Source organism: Amphiprion ocellaris, chromosome 2, assembly GCF_022539595.1.
Source record: "Amphiprion ocellaris isolate individual 3 ecotype Okinawa chromosome 2, ASM2253959v1, whole genome shotgun sequence".
In the NCBI taxonomy this organism is placed as follows: Eukaryota; Metazoa; Chordata; class Actinopteri; family Pomacentridae; genus Amphiprion; species Amphiprion ocellaris.
In genome coordinates, this window is record NC_072767.1 from 26,441,752 (window position 1) to 26,460,192 (window position 18,441).

General features: G+C 39.1%; 1 protein-coding gene across 2 annotated transcripts in view; it reads left to right on the forward strand.

Annotated features, from left to right (window-relative positions):
* LOC111575595 (arf-GAP with coiled-coil, ANK repeat and PH domain-containing protein 2) overlaps positions 1–18,441 on the forward strand; it is a 52,439-nt gene that overhangs the window by 18,766 nt on the left and 15,232 nt on the right. For both annotated transcript variants that reach the window (XM_023280820.3, XM_055017356.1), the window contains exons 5-9: positions 1,351–1,409; positions 3,842–4,025; positions 7,492–7,536; positions 7,618–7,713; positions 12,226–12,300. In XM_023280820.3, coding sequence (XP_023136588.2) covers positions 1,351–1,409; positions 3,842–4,025; positions 7,492–7,536; positions 7,618–7,713; positions 12,226–12,300 — 459 coding nt within the window. The remainder of the gene's footprint in view (positions 1–1,350; positions 1,410–3,841; positions 4,026–7,491; positions 7,537–7,617; positions 7,714–12,225; positions 12,301–18,441) is intronic.

The window sequence follows — 18,441 nt, forward strand, 5'->3', positions numbered from 1 at the left end:
TAGACAGCTGAAATCCAAGAAGAACCAATCATGGCTTTAGCTGAAGTAATGTAGGTGTTCTGTTAGCCTTATAGGTTTTACTGCCTGGTATCTTAATGCAGTCCACTAGATCTTAGAGAATAAATACACATGATGCTTTATCACATATTACTAAACTCTTCAAGAATCCAATGGAGCAAATTTAATTATAGGACTGCTCTTCCCTTGAGTCTCCTTGTTAGACTCCTCAGTTGTCAGTCTGAGGTTGACATTTCAAAATGGAGACATGATTTTCCTCTGTTTGTCCTCCTGTTAAGACTGTCTCAGACACAGAGTAGGCACAGCTAGAGGCTTTTTTCTCTACAGTGAATACTCATTTCTTGATCGCTCTTGTCAGTGTCTTGTCTCTATTAGCTCTACATGTCCAGAGTGAGTTTCCAGCCAGCACTATGCTGTGATTGTCATTATACACTGTTAGAATGAACAACTAAAGCTGATGTTACTGCTGCTCGGATTTAATCTTTGTTCATGAATGTATACATCTCAGTGTCTTTTGGTTTTATACTATTTGTCAGACAAACACAGTAGAGCTGTTTGAAGCCATAATCTTTGACTTGGGGCTCAGAAAGTGTGCCTTTTTGCAGTTTATTTACTGGCTAAATAATTGATTGATAAACAAACCAGGAGATGACAAATTTTATGTCTTCTGAACTGGTAAACAGCTGCAGGGTGGGCAGATCAGAATAACTAAACAGAGGTTTCTTTCTTCACCAGGTCCTCTTGTTACCTTTCTAGACTAGTCCTCTAAAAATCTCCAGGAATCACAGTGCAGGCCTGTTACTCTTTAACAGAGACTGTGGTCACATCAGCTGACTGTCAGATAAGTTTTTGCCACTCAGCGATCTTTCAGCACATGATCCGCTCAAACACAGAGCTTGATCTGTTTTTCTCTGGTAGCCTCTCCCAGCCACACTGCCCATATTGTCTTGTCTGACTACAAAATTGCATTGAAGCCCTATTTAAAGTGTTTGTGGGGCTTTTTGCCTGGTAGTTATTTTTAAGGAAGCATGCAGATTAATGAGGGTATGACTCATCAGCGAGAAGAAGCAACTCACGTCATTTCTCGTGTTTATGTCTTTATGGGGGGAGTTTACAAAGTCAGCGTGTTTGTGTAAATTTAGCTGCTTAATTGCACCCTGTGATGTTAACAAAAATCCTCCTAAACAGAGATGCTGAATGCTGACAGGTCATGCTGTGGCCTGGAAAGGGAATATATTTATCAGCTTCTTGTTGCTTTCTTAGACAAGTTCCTTAAAATGTTTAATGTTTGAGTGGACAGAGCAATCACTTATTCTTCTTCTTTCTTCACAGATATTATTCGATCAGGCCCAGAGATCTATCAAGACCCAACTTCAAACATTTGTCAAAGAGTGAGTGTTAATTTGCTAAAGATCAATAAAACTGACTTTTTCTTTGAGCAATCTGACCTTTTGAAGAATGACCTGAATTAAATTTTTCCTGTCATCCGTCTGTGATGACGCACATCTACATCAAATTAAAGGCATGAACACTTCACATATTTGAGGTGAACACACTGTACCTACATTTATACAAAAAATGAGAAATGGCGGAAAAAAATATTCTTGAAATTACAAATAGAAAGTAGAAGATGGAGGACACTGACATGATATGAAGATACAACATTGCACACAATGTTTTGTATTTAAATCTGCACCTCCTATCTCCCTGTTTCAAGCCTCCTGATGCAGCTCAGAAATTCTGACTGATGGTGTAATTACAGGAAACAGTTGCACTTCTGGTTTATTTCATTTTAAGGATGAGCAGTTTTTGCCCCCGGCACACCAGGGCTAAACACCCACATCAGCAGCACCCATACTTCTCAGAGAAAGCTGGGAAGTATGTTCCCTCACAATTAATCAGTACCTTGTAGCACTCCACTGTGACTTAATCTCATACACAGAACATCAAAGAGCAAATGTGGAGCATACAATCTGAAGCCTTTCACAGGAGCTGGGTCAAGTAGTTTCAACAAAAACCTTTGTTTTTCCAACCTTCTTGGATTTCCAGAAGACCAAGATTTTGACCTTTGAGTGTTCCTGTTGCCCAGACATACTTGTGTTAATTCATATTTAAGGACACCTTTCCTTTCTTTAGCAACACACCTTTCCCCTTACATGATTATTAAAAACAAAGGGAAGTGTCCTAAATAACTACAGTTTGTAAAAGAAATCCTTTAAAGCTTATCCCTAAATTAAGTTAAAATTCCACTGTACCACTACATGAAATTCACGGCTTTACAGTACACACTTTTCTTTTGCATACGTAAGGGATATTTGGTCTGAAAATGATATCTACCAAAGGTTCATTGGGTGAACCAGATAAGACCACTAAATATTTTATGGTGGTACACAGAAACCAAAAACTGTAAATTCATGTGAAGAATTGTATTCTACTTTTGCAATGTAGAGGTGAGTTCAAAAGTGTTGGACTGAATGAGAGTTAAGTAATCACATACTCGTATATCTTTGTTTCTTATTTTACAGTGAAGATTACTGATTCTCTGATGTGCATAGACTAATACAGGTACAGTTAATATTTTGGTAACCACGGTTACCGCCATTCAAAACAGCCCAGGAGAAGAGATGTTGCAGAGCATTTCAGGGGAGGAAGGAAAAATATTCAGAGTATTTATGATTTCAGCTCTGAAAATTCTGCCCATGTGTGATGGCATTTTTTCAAACTACAGCTAATTATGGCACCAAAATGTTTGCTTTCATTGTGACTTTGCTATCTGTTTCCATATTTTAGCTGTTACTTGATTAATTAAAGAGGTCATGTTCTATACCACATGCAATAGTGCCACTGCTGTAAATATACTCTTGTAAAGGGATAGCCTTTATATCATAATTTAATGCTGCTTTCATTTGGACACCATAGCTGCATTCACTAAAACTTGGACTTCAGAGCTTTTAATGAATGAGATTGATCTCTCAGATCTGGGGTGGCCAATGAGATTTCAGGTTTTGCTCTGATACAAGCGTGAAGGAATCTTAGCTTTCGTATTATGTTTGTTAGCAAAGATTAGTGTACAAAACTTTAAATACATTTAAATTTAGAACCCCTAAAACATTATTCTGGGGTAGTTCAACATTATGAGTAACAAAATAAGTAGAGGTATTATAGCTAGCCAAGAATATAAATATCAAATAGGGCTACATCTACACAAATGTTTTCATTTGAAAATGCCTAACCTTTAGTACATTTACACCTACTATGCATACCAGTACAGCATTTTGGAACCCTTAAAATTGAAACTATTAGAAACGCTGCTGATCCCCTCTAGTTTGAAAACTCCAGTTTGTGTTTTAGTCCTGACATGCAGAAGCTGAGACTTTGGGAAATGATGACATAGACAGCACTGACTATTTTCTGGAAGAAAACAAGGACATGTGCCTTCACTGCCCGTGGTTAATTCAACATGGATAATGAATTACAGGCATTCCCCATCTTGTTTATTGTGAGCAGCTGTTAAGGAAATCTCTGGTTTTATTGTTTGCCATTGCATGAGCTAAAATGCTTAACTCTACAGAGATTGTTTTCATTTTAAAGGGCTGTTTTAAAATTACAACAAATGAATGTAGATATTGCCTGAAAGACAATTACTGAGCTAATATATGTATATATATGTACAGCCCAAAAGTGCTTTCATTTTTATTGACAGCTGATGTTTCTTGACCCAGTTCCCAATTTGCACTCCCACACAATTAAACATGCTTATATAATAAGGACTGAAGACATTGTGTTCATGCTAATGACTCTCTTTGCTTCTTGTCCTTCACAGTGATCTGCGTAAGTTCAAGGAGGCCAAGAAGCAATTTGACAAAGTGAGCGAGGAAAAGGAGGCAGCACTGATAAAAAACGCTCAGGCTCCACGCAACAAACAACACGAGGTGGAGGAAGCCACCAACATCCTCACTGCCACACGCAAGTGCTTCCGACACATCGTCCTCGACTACGTCTTACAGGTACAGCGACTCGCCATTGGATTTCACCTGTTGTGCTCTTTAAATGGCAGTATCACAAGAGATCAGTTGGTCTTGTGGCACAGAATCAGTGGCCCAGCTACTAATTACAGGTAGCAGTAGTAGGTCAGTGTATATCTATACTTATCCTCAAAATGTGGTGAAAATAAGATATAACAGAAAAATCATGTCCATTACAATCACTACACTGCTGTTACAGTGAGGTTTTAGTCCAAATCTTGCAGAGCCGTCAAACAGTACATTGTGTTCCTGAAAGTGATGCAGTTTTCAATGAGACTATATATAGACATAGTTTGCTGACATGCAGCATTTAACACAGAAGCTTCAAAATGCTGAGCTGTACACTGTAACGTACAAAATTTCTCCAGCCAACATGTCTTTTTACATAGAACCTATTACCCTGCGTTGGATTAAAAATGCTGATGTGGCACAGAGAAGAATGAACCACAGCTGTGTTTGATTCAGCTACAGCCAACAAGAAACACTCAGGCTCAGCCACCTCACTTGTTGCAGCTTAACACATCAGAGTGGATTTGGCTCAAAAACGGCAATGCCTTATACAGGACAGACCATAGTAGTAAAAGTAAGTAGTAGTTGTTGATTGTTGCATGAAAAAGACATTATCGAGCACACTTTATGTGCACTTGCTTATAAAGGGGCGATTAAAAAAGTAAAGGATTCTACAACATTTGGTGCACATAATACATAAACATATAAATGGATAAAATACTGTCATCTTCTCATGTTTATATTCATTAATTTTCACAGTAGTTCTCACATCAGCTCATACATTGATGTAACAATAATACATAACAAGAAATGGTTAATATTGTGTCATGAAAATATTCGTGGCATCATGTTTGATGAAGCACTGTGGAAGAGAAGTGATTCATATTTTTAGGTAAGATAATTTGAAAACAGCAAAAGATGAAGAAGCCAAGAGGAGGAAATCTTTCAAAGAGCAACTGAAAAAAAATACTTTTTAAAAAGACCCATGGCTAACAGTACTTGAGGAATGTTCCTCCATTATTTCCAACCTTTCCAAGAAAATATGTCAGGATTTACCTTCCCATTGATGAGATACCTCAGAGCATGAGCGTTACTTTTGTAGAGGTTCTCTGTGGCGGTCAATAACATTCAGATGACTAAATCAGGTTTGTAATGAAACTGTACAACCAATGTCTTCTCTTGTGCAAACATTTTCCTTCTACTTGTTCTCAAAATTTCCAATTTGTTTAGGTCTGTTAGATCTTTTCTTCTGTCAGAACTACATAAATGTCTTTTACTCTGACCTTTCACAGTGAAAAGTGCTCATGTATCATTTAATACATCAGTTGTGCTGTTGCCCTGGTCTCTTCTCAGCCACAGCAGCTCTGATGAATACTTTCTGGTTTCTGATAAGGCAGCTACCAGCCCTTTTGTTGAATCTCCCTCCAAAGAAACAGACAATACTGCATGGGTACAGTTCAGCCCAAAATTAGACGTGAATAGAAACCCAAAAACAAGTTTTTCATATAGTTTTGGCTGTCTGCTCCAATGGCCCATTGCATTATCAATCTTTCATAAAAATTAGTTGAGTTTTTATCTTGCCATTTACTCTGCTTATAGGAAATCTATAAGCTAGCAGCTAGCTCAGCTGATTTAAATGGGCCTCATTTAAAGTTTCACATTTAGGGAGTGCTGTCAGCACTTAAAGAGTGCAGCTAACTTCTGCAGCTGTGCTTTCAGGAAACATTTGAGACAGATTTTAGCTTCCTTTTTTTGTTCTTTTTAGATTGTTTTTGTGGCAATTTTGCTTAATTATACAGCACAGTTTACAGTGACATGCAAGATGGTAGAGGGAGAGCAAAATATATGAGAGGCTGTAAGCCAGCCTTGCATTCATGACATTTTAAGAATGGTACATGTCTCTTTTAGTATGCTGTGCCACATAGAGCTGGATCATAAAATGCTAAACTTTAAACTAGTTTGCCTCATTGACCGTTGGCGATGTCTCGAAACATGATGCAACTGTAGTAAGATGAATCTTGATGATCTTGCGCAGTAAAATAGATGACATCGCCATCTGACTCCACCCTGACCGATATGTTATCACCCCCGCCGTAGAAACCACAATTTAAATACACACAAAACATAGAAACGCAGAAACACCGTTAAGACTTGCAAGAGATACAGTGGAGGAGTTGTTTGTGCATAAAACCTGAAACTAAAATTTTACATGATTGGATAATCACAAATTTAAGTATTATGCGTCCTTACTGTGCTACAAGAGTGGAATTACCACAACTTACCAACCAATTATAAACTAATTGCCCTTAAATTTTGCTTGTGGCAGTTGCGTTGACACCATCGTTTAGAGGTGCTACTACAGTCAAAACTACTAATAGACTATAATCTAGAGAAGGAGGGGGCTTGTAAAAGTTGTAAAGCATCAGCTGCTGTGGTTTGGAGATGAAAAAATATGCTTCCTTTTAGAGAAGGGAGTTAACATTGGTGTTACAAAAACATGTGTGGTTAGTGTTGCTGGAAAAAAATGGCCTTTAAACCTGCAGCCAAGAAATTATTGCTGGCCACAAAAGAGATTTAATCTTTTGGTGTTGAGCGTATCAAAGTGTGGTGACCCTGCTTTCATGGCCACAAAAAGAAACCAGAAGACCCAGGTTAATCCATGGGCCTGAGGAAGAATCTTGACATTAATTCACAAGTTGAACTTCCTTAGCAGACAAATGCATCACCACACCCAGGCAGTGGCTCTGCTGTCACACAGCATTTAGTAGTTCCTGTCAGTAAAATGAAGCTGCTAAACATCAGCGTCTGTTTTTACAATCCAACGTAATATAGCCGCTCTCTGCAAAATTAACTCAAGATAACCTTGCAGGCCAGATGAGCAGCACAACGGTAATTGGTTTGGGTGAGAGACAGTCTGCTACATGCACACACATAAATACACACACACACACACACACACACACACACACACACACACACACACACACACACACACACACACACAAGGAGATAGAGGCTACAGTGCAGCAGGGCAGTGAGGATAAGAGGTGAGAAAGACTTCAACCTCATCCCAGGGCTAAACATGAGACACAGGGCTCCCCCTGGTGCCAGTATGATGAAGCACGGCCTAACACTTGGGGTGTGATTTTTTTTTTTTCTCCCAGCTTCAGTGTTACTCATTTCACGCTTGTCAGCTTTCTTTGGTTTGGCCTCCTCTTAAGCAGTCCTTTTTTGTTTCATCTCCAGTATCTCACCTCACTTCCCCTTCTGTCTGATATTCTTTCCATCTGTCCTCTTTGTTGATTTTTTTCTATATTATCGCTGTATTTTTCTGCCAAATACCACATTGTCCCTGTAGATTTTGATCGATATGTTTTTGACACTGCTTGTCACATAAAAGTGTTATCACCATTCATGATTTTGTTGTTGCTAATTCCAGATAAATGTCCTACAGTCTAAGAGAAGATCAGAAATCCTGAAATCAGTAAGTATACATCTTTATCACTTCAAACAACCTACACATTATTCCTAGAGGTAGTTAAAATAATTGCTGTCTTCCTCATAGATGCTGTCCTTCATGTACGCCCACCTGACTTTCTTCCACCAAGGCTATGACCTCTTCAGTGAACTGCAGCCTCTTATGAAACAGCTGGGAGGACAGGTACAGTCCGCTTTGCACTGATATGTGGGGGAGCACACACAAACACACACATATCTGTATTCCCTTTATATCATATTTGGCTTTATTTTTAAATGGCATTAGAAATCTTGGGTATGTATGCAAATTGAAAATATAACAGAATTCGCGAACACACATGATTAACACTGACAAAAGCAACCAAGTTTAAAACACAATGAAATAAGCTGTCATAGTTGTAGAAAAAAATGAAGCTGAAATGGAGCATATTAGCATGTTTTGTCATATTTTTCAACTATTCACGTAGACATTATACATTTGTCATGTTATATTAAAATCTGCTCTTGCTTTGACTTTTTGTCAGAAATACTTTCAGCTGATAGTCATTACTGTTAAAATTTTGGTATTTTGCTCCATGTTTAACTTCCTCATTTTAATTTATTGCTTCACGTCATGATATACACTGTACTGTCCATTGACAAAACTTGCAGTTTTGTTAGAAGATACAATAAACTCATGAAGCCTAAACAAACATAAAGCTATTTTCAGAAGAGTAGGGAATATCCTTTTGCTAAGTTTTCATAACAGTGCACTCTCAGGAGTAAACACTCTCTATTATATAAGCAGGAACAATATTGTTTGATTATTGAAATGGACATTCTTGTTCAGGGCCTCATCTAGACTTTGATGGATTGTTTCAGGTAGTGACTAAAATACAAGTTTGACCCTCTTGGATTTTACGTCAGCAGAATTAACTGACTGTAAAGTCTCTCTAAAAAAAACTCTGTGGGTTTCTTTTTCCTCTGACAATCCTGAGAAGTGCACTGTCTACCAAACCCTGTATCTTCATTCTACAGATACTCGTTCATTAGTCCATGTTGTTAGCTGACATTTCAGCTGGTGTGTGTGTGTATGTGTCTGTGTGTGTCTGTGTATCCACTTGGTCTTGTTTGATCATCTGTTGGTAATATCTGTTGGTGAAAAAAATGACGATATGAAAATTCAGGCGATTGCTTACCCATAAGTGTATCTGCAATTTCATCCACTGCCTTCACCTCCGTACGACCCCTCTCCCACAAAGTGTTTGTGTTCCTAACTTACTAGTGTATGTATGCATGTGCTATCTTTTTGTCAACTGAACTTTCAGCTGCATGTGTGTCTATGTGCATCCTCTGATAAACAGAGCCTTCCCTCCGAGCCCAAGCACAGCCCGAATGTGACTTAAAGATTATCATCTCTGTATCTGTAGTTGCAGTCAGCAGAGGAATGAGGAAGAAAGTAGTCAGAGGGCTGGAAAAGGGTTTTCCCACAGTCAGACTCACAGGGTTGACAGTCAGCTGAGCAAAGACAGCAAAGAAACCCAGTGATGATGCTCAAGGTTGTGGAATATAAACTGTTGACTCTAAGGATAAAGCTAAAGAGCAGCTGAAAGAAAGGATCATTTTTGTCAAAAGTGCGTGCAAGACCAGGAAGAAAAGAGAGTGGCCACAGAGTGAGGAGTTTAAGAGGAGCAAAGTGGCTCTTGTGACGAGACCTTGTAAACATGTTTTTGGTCATTGAACCAAAGAAAAAAATGAGACAAGGAGCCATGCAGTGATTTTTGTGTTTTTTTTCCTCAACAAAAAGAAGAAAGATCTTTTTGGAAGCCAGATCTGAAGAATCGCCTCTAAACTGGATTGAAGAAAAGAGTGTGGTTTCTTATCCTCAAGCTCTGAAGTTGGAAACATCTGACATTGGAGATATCGAGACATTTATAGAAGAAAGAAAAGAAAAACGGAAGGAGGAAAGCAAAACTACTTTGAAAAGCAGATTCTAGGAAGGGATAAGTGGCAGAATGTAATCTGTTCAAAGCAAAAGTGACTGAGGCAAAATGGAAAGGCATGTTCTGTAAGCCTGTGGCTGCACCACTCAAAAGACTGAAGGAAAGAAAAGCAAGGATTGTGTGAGGAAAAAGGAAGAGAATTGAAAAAAATCTGTTGAAGAAAACAGACTCTGAAGAGGGAGGGAAAAGAGATAAAGGGTTGGTTTCAAACTTATGAACAACTGGAGTATAACTGTGCTGTGGATTATAAGCCTGTCACACTGAATTTGGAGCACTACAAAACCAAAAAGGAGAGGAAGATCAGAGGCCAAGCTGTGGGAAGCGGCGACAAGAGGATTGTGCATTATATCTTTTCTTCTCTCATCATGAAGCTGAAGAAGGTGGAGAGGCTTTGCAGAGAGGTGTGGAGGAGCTGTCAACAGGTCTGGTTTTATGACTTGATGCCTGTAACCAATGAGAACAGAAGGGGGGAAGTACTTATCATTAACAAAATGCTGCTACATTTTGGCCTTTAGCTTTTCTGTGATATGGGAGACAGATGAATAAATCTGGTTCAGTGCAGTACAGTAGATTAAATAGGGTGATATGTGGTCTTTGCATGATAATCTCCCAAGTGTGGTTGACTTTGCTTGGGAACAGAACACAAGAAATTGTAAATTGCCCCAAATCTCGAGACACATAAATGATGCAAGAAATGTTGGTCAGAAGAAAACAGGAAGATGGGTTAGACTTAGTAGATGCAGAAAACCAAACACTTTTACATCACTGTTGTGTCACTGCTGTGGTTGTTTGAATTGAATTACTGAGCTGGTTTGTAGACAGTAGCTGGGTAAGTGATGCAGAAAGTCACAGTAGGTGTGGCAGAAACTGGGAGATACTGACCAGGATCAAGGATTTGTTGCCATTTAAAGCTCAGATTGCACATGTCCTGTTTTGATCGTATGACAGCTAGCATCAATTCATGTCAAATATACCACTTTTAGCAGCCTTGCCAGTGGAAATAGTAAGACTGATGCTGGATTTAAGATATTTTGCTGATTTTATCTTTCTATGGCACAGCGCTTGAGGATGGAACACGTGACTGCAGTGAATATGCTCATTCAAAGGCATGTTTTGTATCTTTCCCATGAATCATAGAGGCTGTCATATGTCTGGTGTGATCTAAACAGAGTGCCGTAGTGCTGTGGTGAGTGAAACATTGGAGGAGATTGTCTCTGCTGACATTGTCAATGGGGGCTGCACAGTAAGATAGATAAGATGTTAAAGTAAACATGAGTCCCCGTCACAAAATATCTGGAGGGCTACACACAAACACATACCTGTCTTTTCAGTTACTGATAGATCCAGATAGACTGCATGGACTGGCCTAGTTGTTATGGTGCAACAAGGAAAAACATTTCCCATCTGCTTTAATCTGCCTGCCGCTCTCCTGTCCACCCATTTCCTCTCTAAACAAAACAAAAGACCCGGCTCTCTTTCAAACTCTGTCCTCTTAGAAGCTGCCGGATAGCACCATGTTCATGTATGTTTTGTGGAAGATAGACCAGAGTTTGATGTCATAAAAGCTGAATGTTATTTTGATAAAAATATTACAAGTTGAAAGCTACAGCACAAAGCTTTGTGCCATCAGAAAGGAACTAAAATGTATGAATTACCATTGGGCAGACATGAAGTTCAGACATGAAGGGCCTGAGGCTTTTATTTCAACATGAAGACTTGTTGAAATAAAAGCCTCAGGCCCTATAAAGCAGAAACTTTAGGTTGCATAATAAAGGGTGCTACTTAAGATTTTCTTGGTAACCTGCAATAATTTACATTTTCCTTTATAAAGATAATGTGGAATATAAACTTTTTGAAAAAAGGTTAATAAGTTAATTATGGTAATTTTTGGATCTGTAATAAAAAATCCATGACTGGCAGATATTTTTTAAGTCTGCCAAAGTACCACCATTCTTTGTATGTGCTTTGCTGATGGAACTTTGAACCCTAGTCATCACATATCCACATGTATTCTGCAGCCCTACTCAGCCACTGACCTATTAATCACATACTGACTCTTTTGTTTTGGAGGCTTGAGACGCGCTGATTTAGGTCACATTGCAGAAACAGACTAACAAGAGGCATACAGTAGAATGTCACTGCTGTAAGGCAAACTGGCTCATTTTTGGCATGTTCCGTATGACCTCCAGAACTTCATAGAAGGGCTTTTTTAATTTGTTGCTTTCTTCTCTGCTCAAACGACCCTTTGTCTTCCTCCCCACTTGCAACGGTTACTCGCAGTGATGGGGAGAATCAATGATTTCCCATCCAATTTTACACATGATAAAGCCTTCACAGCGCAGTCCATTTTGTTTAGAGGAGAAAGCATGTCTTGTCTCGATTTGGCCTGTGGAAAAATTGTTCATTTGCTGGAGTCATTTTTACTCTCGAGACTGGAGAGTGAAATAAAAAAACATCAATGCACACACACACATACATTTATAGGTGAAGTTGAAAGATGAACCTTTCATATTAATCAGACTGCAATGGACTTTATTTCTGACACCATTTACTGTCTCACTGCTTTCTCCATTATTCTATGGTAAGATTAAGAAAATAGGTACACATTTTGTCCTTGAATAAACTCAAGCATTTGTATATGGTGCTTTTGAATGAAATGCATCTGACCAGTTGGTTTGGTAAGCTTGACTAATCACTTGTTCTGTCTCTTGCAGTTGGACCAGCTGGTGGTGGATGCTGCCAAAGAGAAGAGGGACATGGAGCAGAAACACTCCACCATCCAACAAAAGGTGCACACATAATCACAATATGGCTTCATCTTCCCTCTGTTTTAAACAAAAAACATTCAAAGCACATGCAAACCAAAACAGCATTTACACCTTTAACACTTGGCTCACAATTCTTAATGTAATTAGCTTCACAAATGTGAATGAAAAGCATGAATGACAACTTCTTTTCTCTGAGCAGCAGCCTGAAAATACACTCAATATGATGGCAACATAGAAAAGCTACGCTGTTCTTTTATGTAAAGTGACTTCATGGCTGTTAAATCCTAATTTCTTACTGCAGTCGGACATTCTTACACTAATAATAGTCAGATGAGATGTTACAGTATTTACGTTGTACAGCACATCCAGGCTCCTTGAGCCCCCTGATCCAAACCCCTTTCTCTAATATCCCTACTTACCGCTCTGAACACTCTCTCAGCATTGTGCTGCTAGAGTTGGGGTCCACCATGCAAAGATATCACAAGCTTGTGCAATTTCATATCACTGAAGATGAAAGCATTTAGGTCTTTTACATTTAGGCCAATTAAAAATATAAGAGCTTGACAGTTGCAGTTGAAATGATTGACATGAATGAATCAAGCCTTGGATGATTTATTGCTATAGTTTTACCTGCGTTAAAAAAAAAAAAAAAAAAGAAATCTATTCTGCCCAAGAGAAAATTCATAGACTGACCTATTGGTTTAATGAATTTAGTGTACATTTGTCATCTGAGTGAATGGAGGTAGTACTCCACCCTCAGGTGTAAGTTGATCTAAAAGGATGATCTCAACTACACGCCCTTGAATTATTGACGGCTGACGGAAACCCATTTCCAAACAAACAAGGTTTGGTTTCAGCATGCTCCTGTCTCTGTCCAGCATCTCTCTGATAACCTTAATTTCCCTAATAACTTTTTCATATATGCATTTTTGTCAAGAAATACACTAAACAGATGTTAGTAAAGATAAGATACTTAAACTTTAGGTTCACTAGTTATTTAAAAGCCAACGCTGTTCATTTTTGCCTTTGATCTCTCTTGAGCTCTTTGAATACTCCACAAAACTCAAATTGGGCAGGATGTGGGCTGTTATGTTACAATATGTGGTGGTAGTAAATTGCCCTTAACTTTAATTGTACAACACACAGCATCATTAACTCCACACAGCATCTGCCATTTCCTTCCCCAGCTGTTGTCTGCTGGGCTTCTGTTAACTTGTCTGCCTGTCAGTGACGTTCGTTTTGGTCTCTAACTGTGTGCAAGTCGTACTTCCGCTGAGATGTCTTTCATTCAACATCCTTTCTGTTGTTTTCTCCGTCTGTCCTCCTTCATTTTTTTTCTCCTCGTGTTTGTATTTTTCTTTCATCCCGTCCTCTCTCTCTTCCCTCTTGCTCAGTCAGTGTCTGCCAACTCCTGCCTGTCCTGGAGCACCTACCCTCCATCTCCCCTCCCTCCGTTTGTCCAGATGCTATTTTTATGTGGTCTTGCTCCCACTGCTTGCGCTTGTCTAGTTGTATGTACACAGACGCTCCTAACCAACTATCTCTTCTGCTACTTCTGCTCTTTTTTCACATCTCTTCCTCTTCTTCTACTCATGCCAGGCTGCTCTGCAGGTAAGCTATGTTTCTCTTCCCTTTTCCCCTCACTGTCAATCCTGTGTAATGTCTGTGTGGTTGTTTATATTTAGTGTAAACTCAGCTGTCCTTGATCAGCCTCCACTTTTGCAGCTCACAGCTTTTTTTTTAAACAGATAAGTGAGCTGGGTCATCACAAGATGAACTGGCAAAATGGAAGATATGATGCCATTTATTTGCCATGCATGCTGCTATGCATTTTGCAGTTAGTGTAACTCAGTTCATTAATAAAATGAAGACTGCTTTGACACCTTAATGCATTACTGCACATGACTGTCCAAGATGTAGTCATGACCAGTTAGGTTCAGGTATTAACAGATGTTCAACCAAGTAAAGTAGCTTAAGTACTGTTTTACACAGGGCAAAAAGGAAGGTCTTTATTGTATTAATGTTCCGTTATGTTGCAGTTGCTTCTAATCAAATGAAGCAAAGCATGCTGCTAGTAGTCAGCTTGAGAATGACATTACAAGTGGAAAGAAGTGTAATGTACTTTTCAAAACAGGTAGAAGAAAGCACTGTGTGTTTATGAGATGTTTTGAGAATGCTTTACGGTGGTTTTTATTCTGGTATACCTTTGGAGAAACTCAACAGTCTGTTACTTAATTAGGTATTACTAAAATTATTATTTCTCCATTTGTCTAGGTCAAGCTACTCAAATGTAGTTTAATCAAATATAAGCCTGACAGTCTTTCCAGGCCAACTTAAAGTTCAAGTTCAACAAGCTGCATGTCTGTTGATAGAAACACAGCTGTTGTAGACATCAACTCTGTGGTTTTTAAGCTAGAAGACAGGTTTTTTCACCACCAAGCTACACTGCCCCCTTATATATATTAAAAATAGAAGTAACACAGAAAGTCTCTTGCATCTCCTCTTATCTTTGTATTTGCATTGTTTGTTGATGCTCTGGTCTTACATCACTACACAGTTTTAGATAGTAGGTGGAGGTGCTGGCAACATTTGGAGCTGTTTTAAAGGTGGTAAAGAAATCGGTGGTTTGTTGAAAGTAATAAATGATCCTATCAACCCCCTCATCATATATTTTTTCTGTACCTGCCCTTTTAAAACACAATGTGGCCTGCCTTTTCAGTCATCGCTGTATTGATGACACCTTCCCACCTCATGGGAGGTTAAGGGGTCTTGAGGTGACATTACAGTATGCTTTCTGTTTGGCTGCGTTTATTAGTCATTAGACACACAGCAACTAGAATCATAGTAGCCATAGGAAAGTCAGACGATCTGCTGCCTGAAAGATTTCTGTCTTATCTCATAAAGAAATGGTTATGGAGTCATTGGTTTTGAAACAGCTGCAGTTTTAATGTGGTCTGATTTTCTTTATGTGCAGTTAAACTAGAGTCCCTTAGCAAACATCGACACTGAATGCTTTTTTCAGTTCATGTTCACCACTCAAATGCTACGGATATTCAGCATGTTTAAAGGATTGGTTCCAGTAGTAACACACACAGGGGAGATGAGAGAGTGAGAGGAAAAGCTGAGTGCATGTCGGTTAAACTGAAGTCAGTATAAATGTTTGATGCCTGAGCTCCTCTGCATGGTCCACTTGATTATTCTAACCCAGCAGTCACACCAGCGTCTCACACACACACACACACACACACACACACACACACACACACACACACACACACACACACACACACACACACACTGGTGACCTTCTCTTAGGCCTCAGGAGGAGGAGCAGCAGCGGCTGTGACGAAAGTTTTGACAGACAAACAGTCACATTAGAGGAGGAGGTGAGACTTTGTTGAAGAGACAGGCCACGTTGCTTCAAGTGGCTTCAGTCATAGAGATGCTACACAGACAGACTTTTAGAATGTGACGGTTTCTCTGCCTCAGAAGGAAACAGACACACACTTACAAATTGGCTCGCATGCTAAAATCTGTAAAAGATGAAGATTTTCAGCCGGTTTCACTATGTTTGGTATCTGGTGAGTGCATCTTTCAGTGCGTGTTTATGTTTGTGTCCATGCACGTGATAATGTCACTGTGCTCATGGCTTCTTACAGTAACAGTCTATGCTTCTTTAGTTTGAGTTTTCTCTTGTGTGTACGCTTATCCATTATAAATTGCTCTTTGTTGGTGTAAGGAATTGCAATTTCTTTTCTCTGTGTGTCGTTCTCTTGCTATGTGTGACATTTTAGGAGGTGACAGAGATCGACTATTTACCAGACCACCGCAACTTTTGCGCTTGGAGGTCGACCTCCGTACGTAGAGTCAATGCATCGATTTCCATCTGACTTCCGTTTTGTAACCCTACCTGCCCCGGTCTTTCATCTCCCCTCCTGCATATGCTAAGGGATTGCATTGCGGTGTTTGTGTAGATTTTTACACTTTTGTCTGTTTCCTCATTTTGAAGTGTAAGACATGCATTGGTGGTAATGTGTCTTGATAATGCAGCATGTTTCATTTGGTGCCTCGTTGTTGTCAGTGTCTGCTAAAGTGAACTCGGGTTGTTGGTTTGTTGTCAGAGTGTTTTGTTGCTTTGCATTCCATTATCACCTTTGCTCAATGGATATTAAATGCACATATCTGTGGCAAAAACCTTGTGTGTCCAATAGGTCTCAGGAACTAAGAAACAACAGTCTTGCAGTTTGACCACTACCCATTTTGAAATCTACGTCACAGGATTTAAAATACTTTCCCAACCCCAAGCGGTCACAGAGTTTTCTCAACCCCTAGCTGAAACAAGACACCCAGAAAGGTTTTCACATGACAGCAGCATGTTGCCCTATATGTCACTCTGGTCTGATTCTTTAATTTTGGGATTGTTTATGGTCATGCAGTGTCTGCTTATGTAAGTGAATTCATACAGGCATCAAGCAGTGCGTTTTAGTGTCATGTCATCTTTGATACAAGGTGAAATTACAGGCGGAATTGTATGGCTTCAGTGCAGAGGTTAATTTTGACCCACCTCTAGGAAAAAGTCATTTGTTAATGCCTGGACTGGTACTTTCCATTGTCTTCCTATTCAGAAACTTAATATAGACACATTTTGTTCCCCTTATGTCCTTTAAATAACTTGTCCCAGTATGTCATGTTGGAAAATTGTGTTTGCCTCTGTGTTCCTGTGTGTGTGTGTGTGTGTGTGTGTGCACATCCACGGTATCACAGGATAAAGGAGCTTAACTTCTTAAGCTTTTTCTCGGGTTACATTTATATATTCAGGCTATGAGAGGGAATGTGCATACATGGACCAACAACGTGCAGCCATGCAGTAGAAGTAAATGGAGAGGCCATGAGAAGACATTTTCAACACATTTAGAGACATGCAAACATGCAGTATACAAATCTGTTTAGTGGAACGTCAGGTCAGTCTTTTAGTCTGTAACATAACAAACTTCGTCTGTTTTTGAGAGCACGTGCTAAATGGAAAATTTACATTAAAGATTTGAATCTTTAGGTAAGCAAATCACTAAAGCACTAAAACTGTTTGTTTTACCACCAATTTATATCAAAACCACAGTTTTCTCATAAAAACTGTATCAGTAAAAAACAAGCAGATGATTCTGTGTGAGAAAAGTGGGAGTCTAAATAAGCTGAATAAAAACTGAACATTTTGTTGTCTCCCTTCAGGTTTATGCAGAAGCTTTGTGTTTAGCGTGGTTGCTTTCCAGGAAGTAAACAGGAAATTGTAGTCATTGTCACCACCTGCTGAATCACTGAGGTCATTTCCAGTCAACACACAGAATGATCAACATTGTTTTACTTGACTTGAACCTCCTGTAGGTATTTCTGTGGAGTATTTTAGTCTGTAGAATATTTTTTTCACAACCCAAATCTGATTTTACTGCAATGTTTAACGCCCATGCACAATGCAATTTGTCTTCAACTTATTTAAAAAAAAAAATAGACAAGAAGATGATCAAAACATATGATGCAGATGCAAAACACTTAAGAAAGCTGTTTTTTCAATGCTGCTCTCAATATTTAAGATTTTTATTTTATTGTTTGGTTAGTTAGTTTTTTAACATTTAACCCATTTCTTAAATCCAGCCTGAGTTCCAAAGATCTTTCTAGAAGGACAACCGAGAAGATGATTCCTCTGCTCGTTACAGTAACAGATCTTGATAAATCGAGCTGTAAGTGGTTGTGGAGACGGTGACACTTGGTGTAAATCGACTCCACAAGGACACATACATACAAATGTGTGCATGCGTGTGTGTGTGTCCTTGTGGTTCACGGTGTTCAGTGTCACTTGAAGCTGAGAAAGCTGGGAGGGTGTTAGGAAAGTGTGGCAGCAGCTCAGGTAGTTAAAGCTTGACTGACCACAGGGACAGTCCCATGACAACACATCAGATTGAGTCACAGCCGAGTCAGTGAGAGAAAGGATGCACAACAGCTCACTATGCTACTTTACTCCTTAATGGACAATTACTAACTCACGAGCTGCATTAATTTATAAAAACCATGAAATATAAACCATATGATACCATTGTCTATTGCAGTTTTTCATTTATCCAATATTTTTAATGTAACTTCAGTCTTGTTTGTGTACAAGAACACCAATAA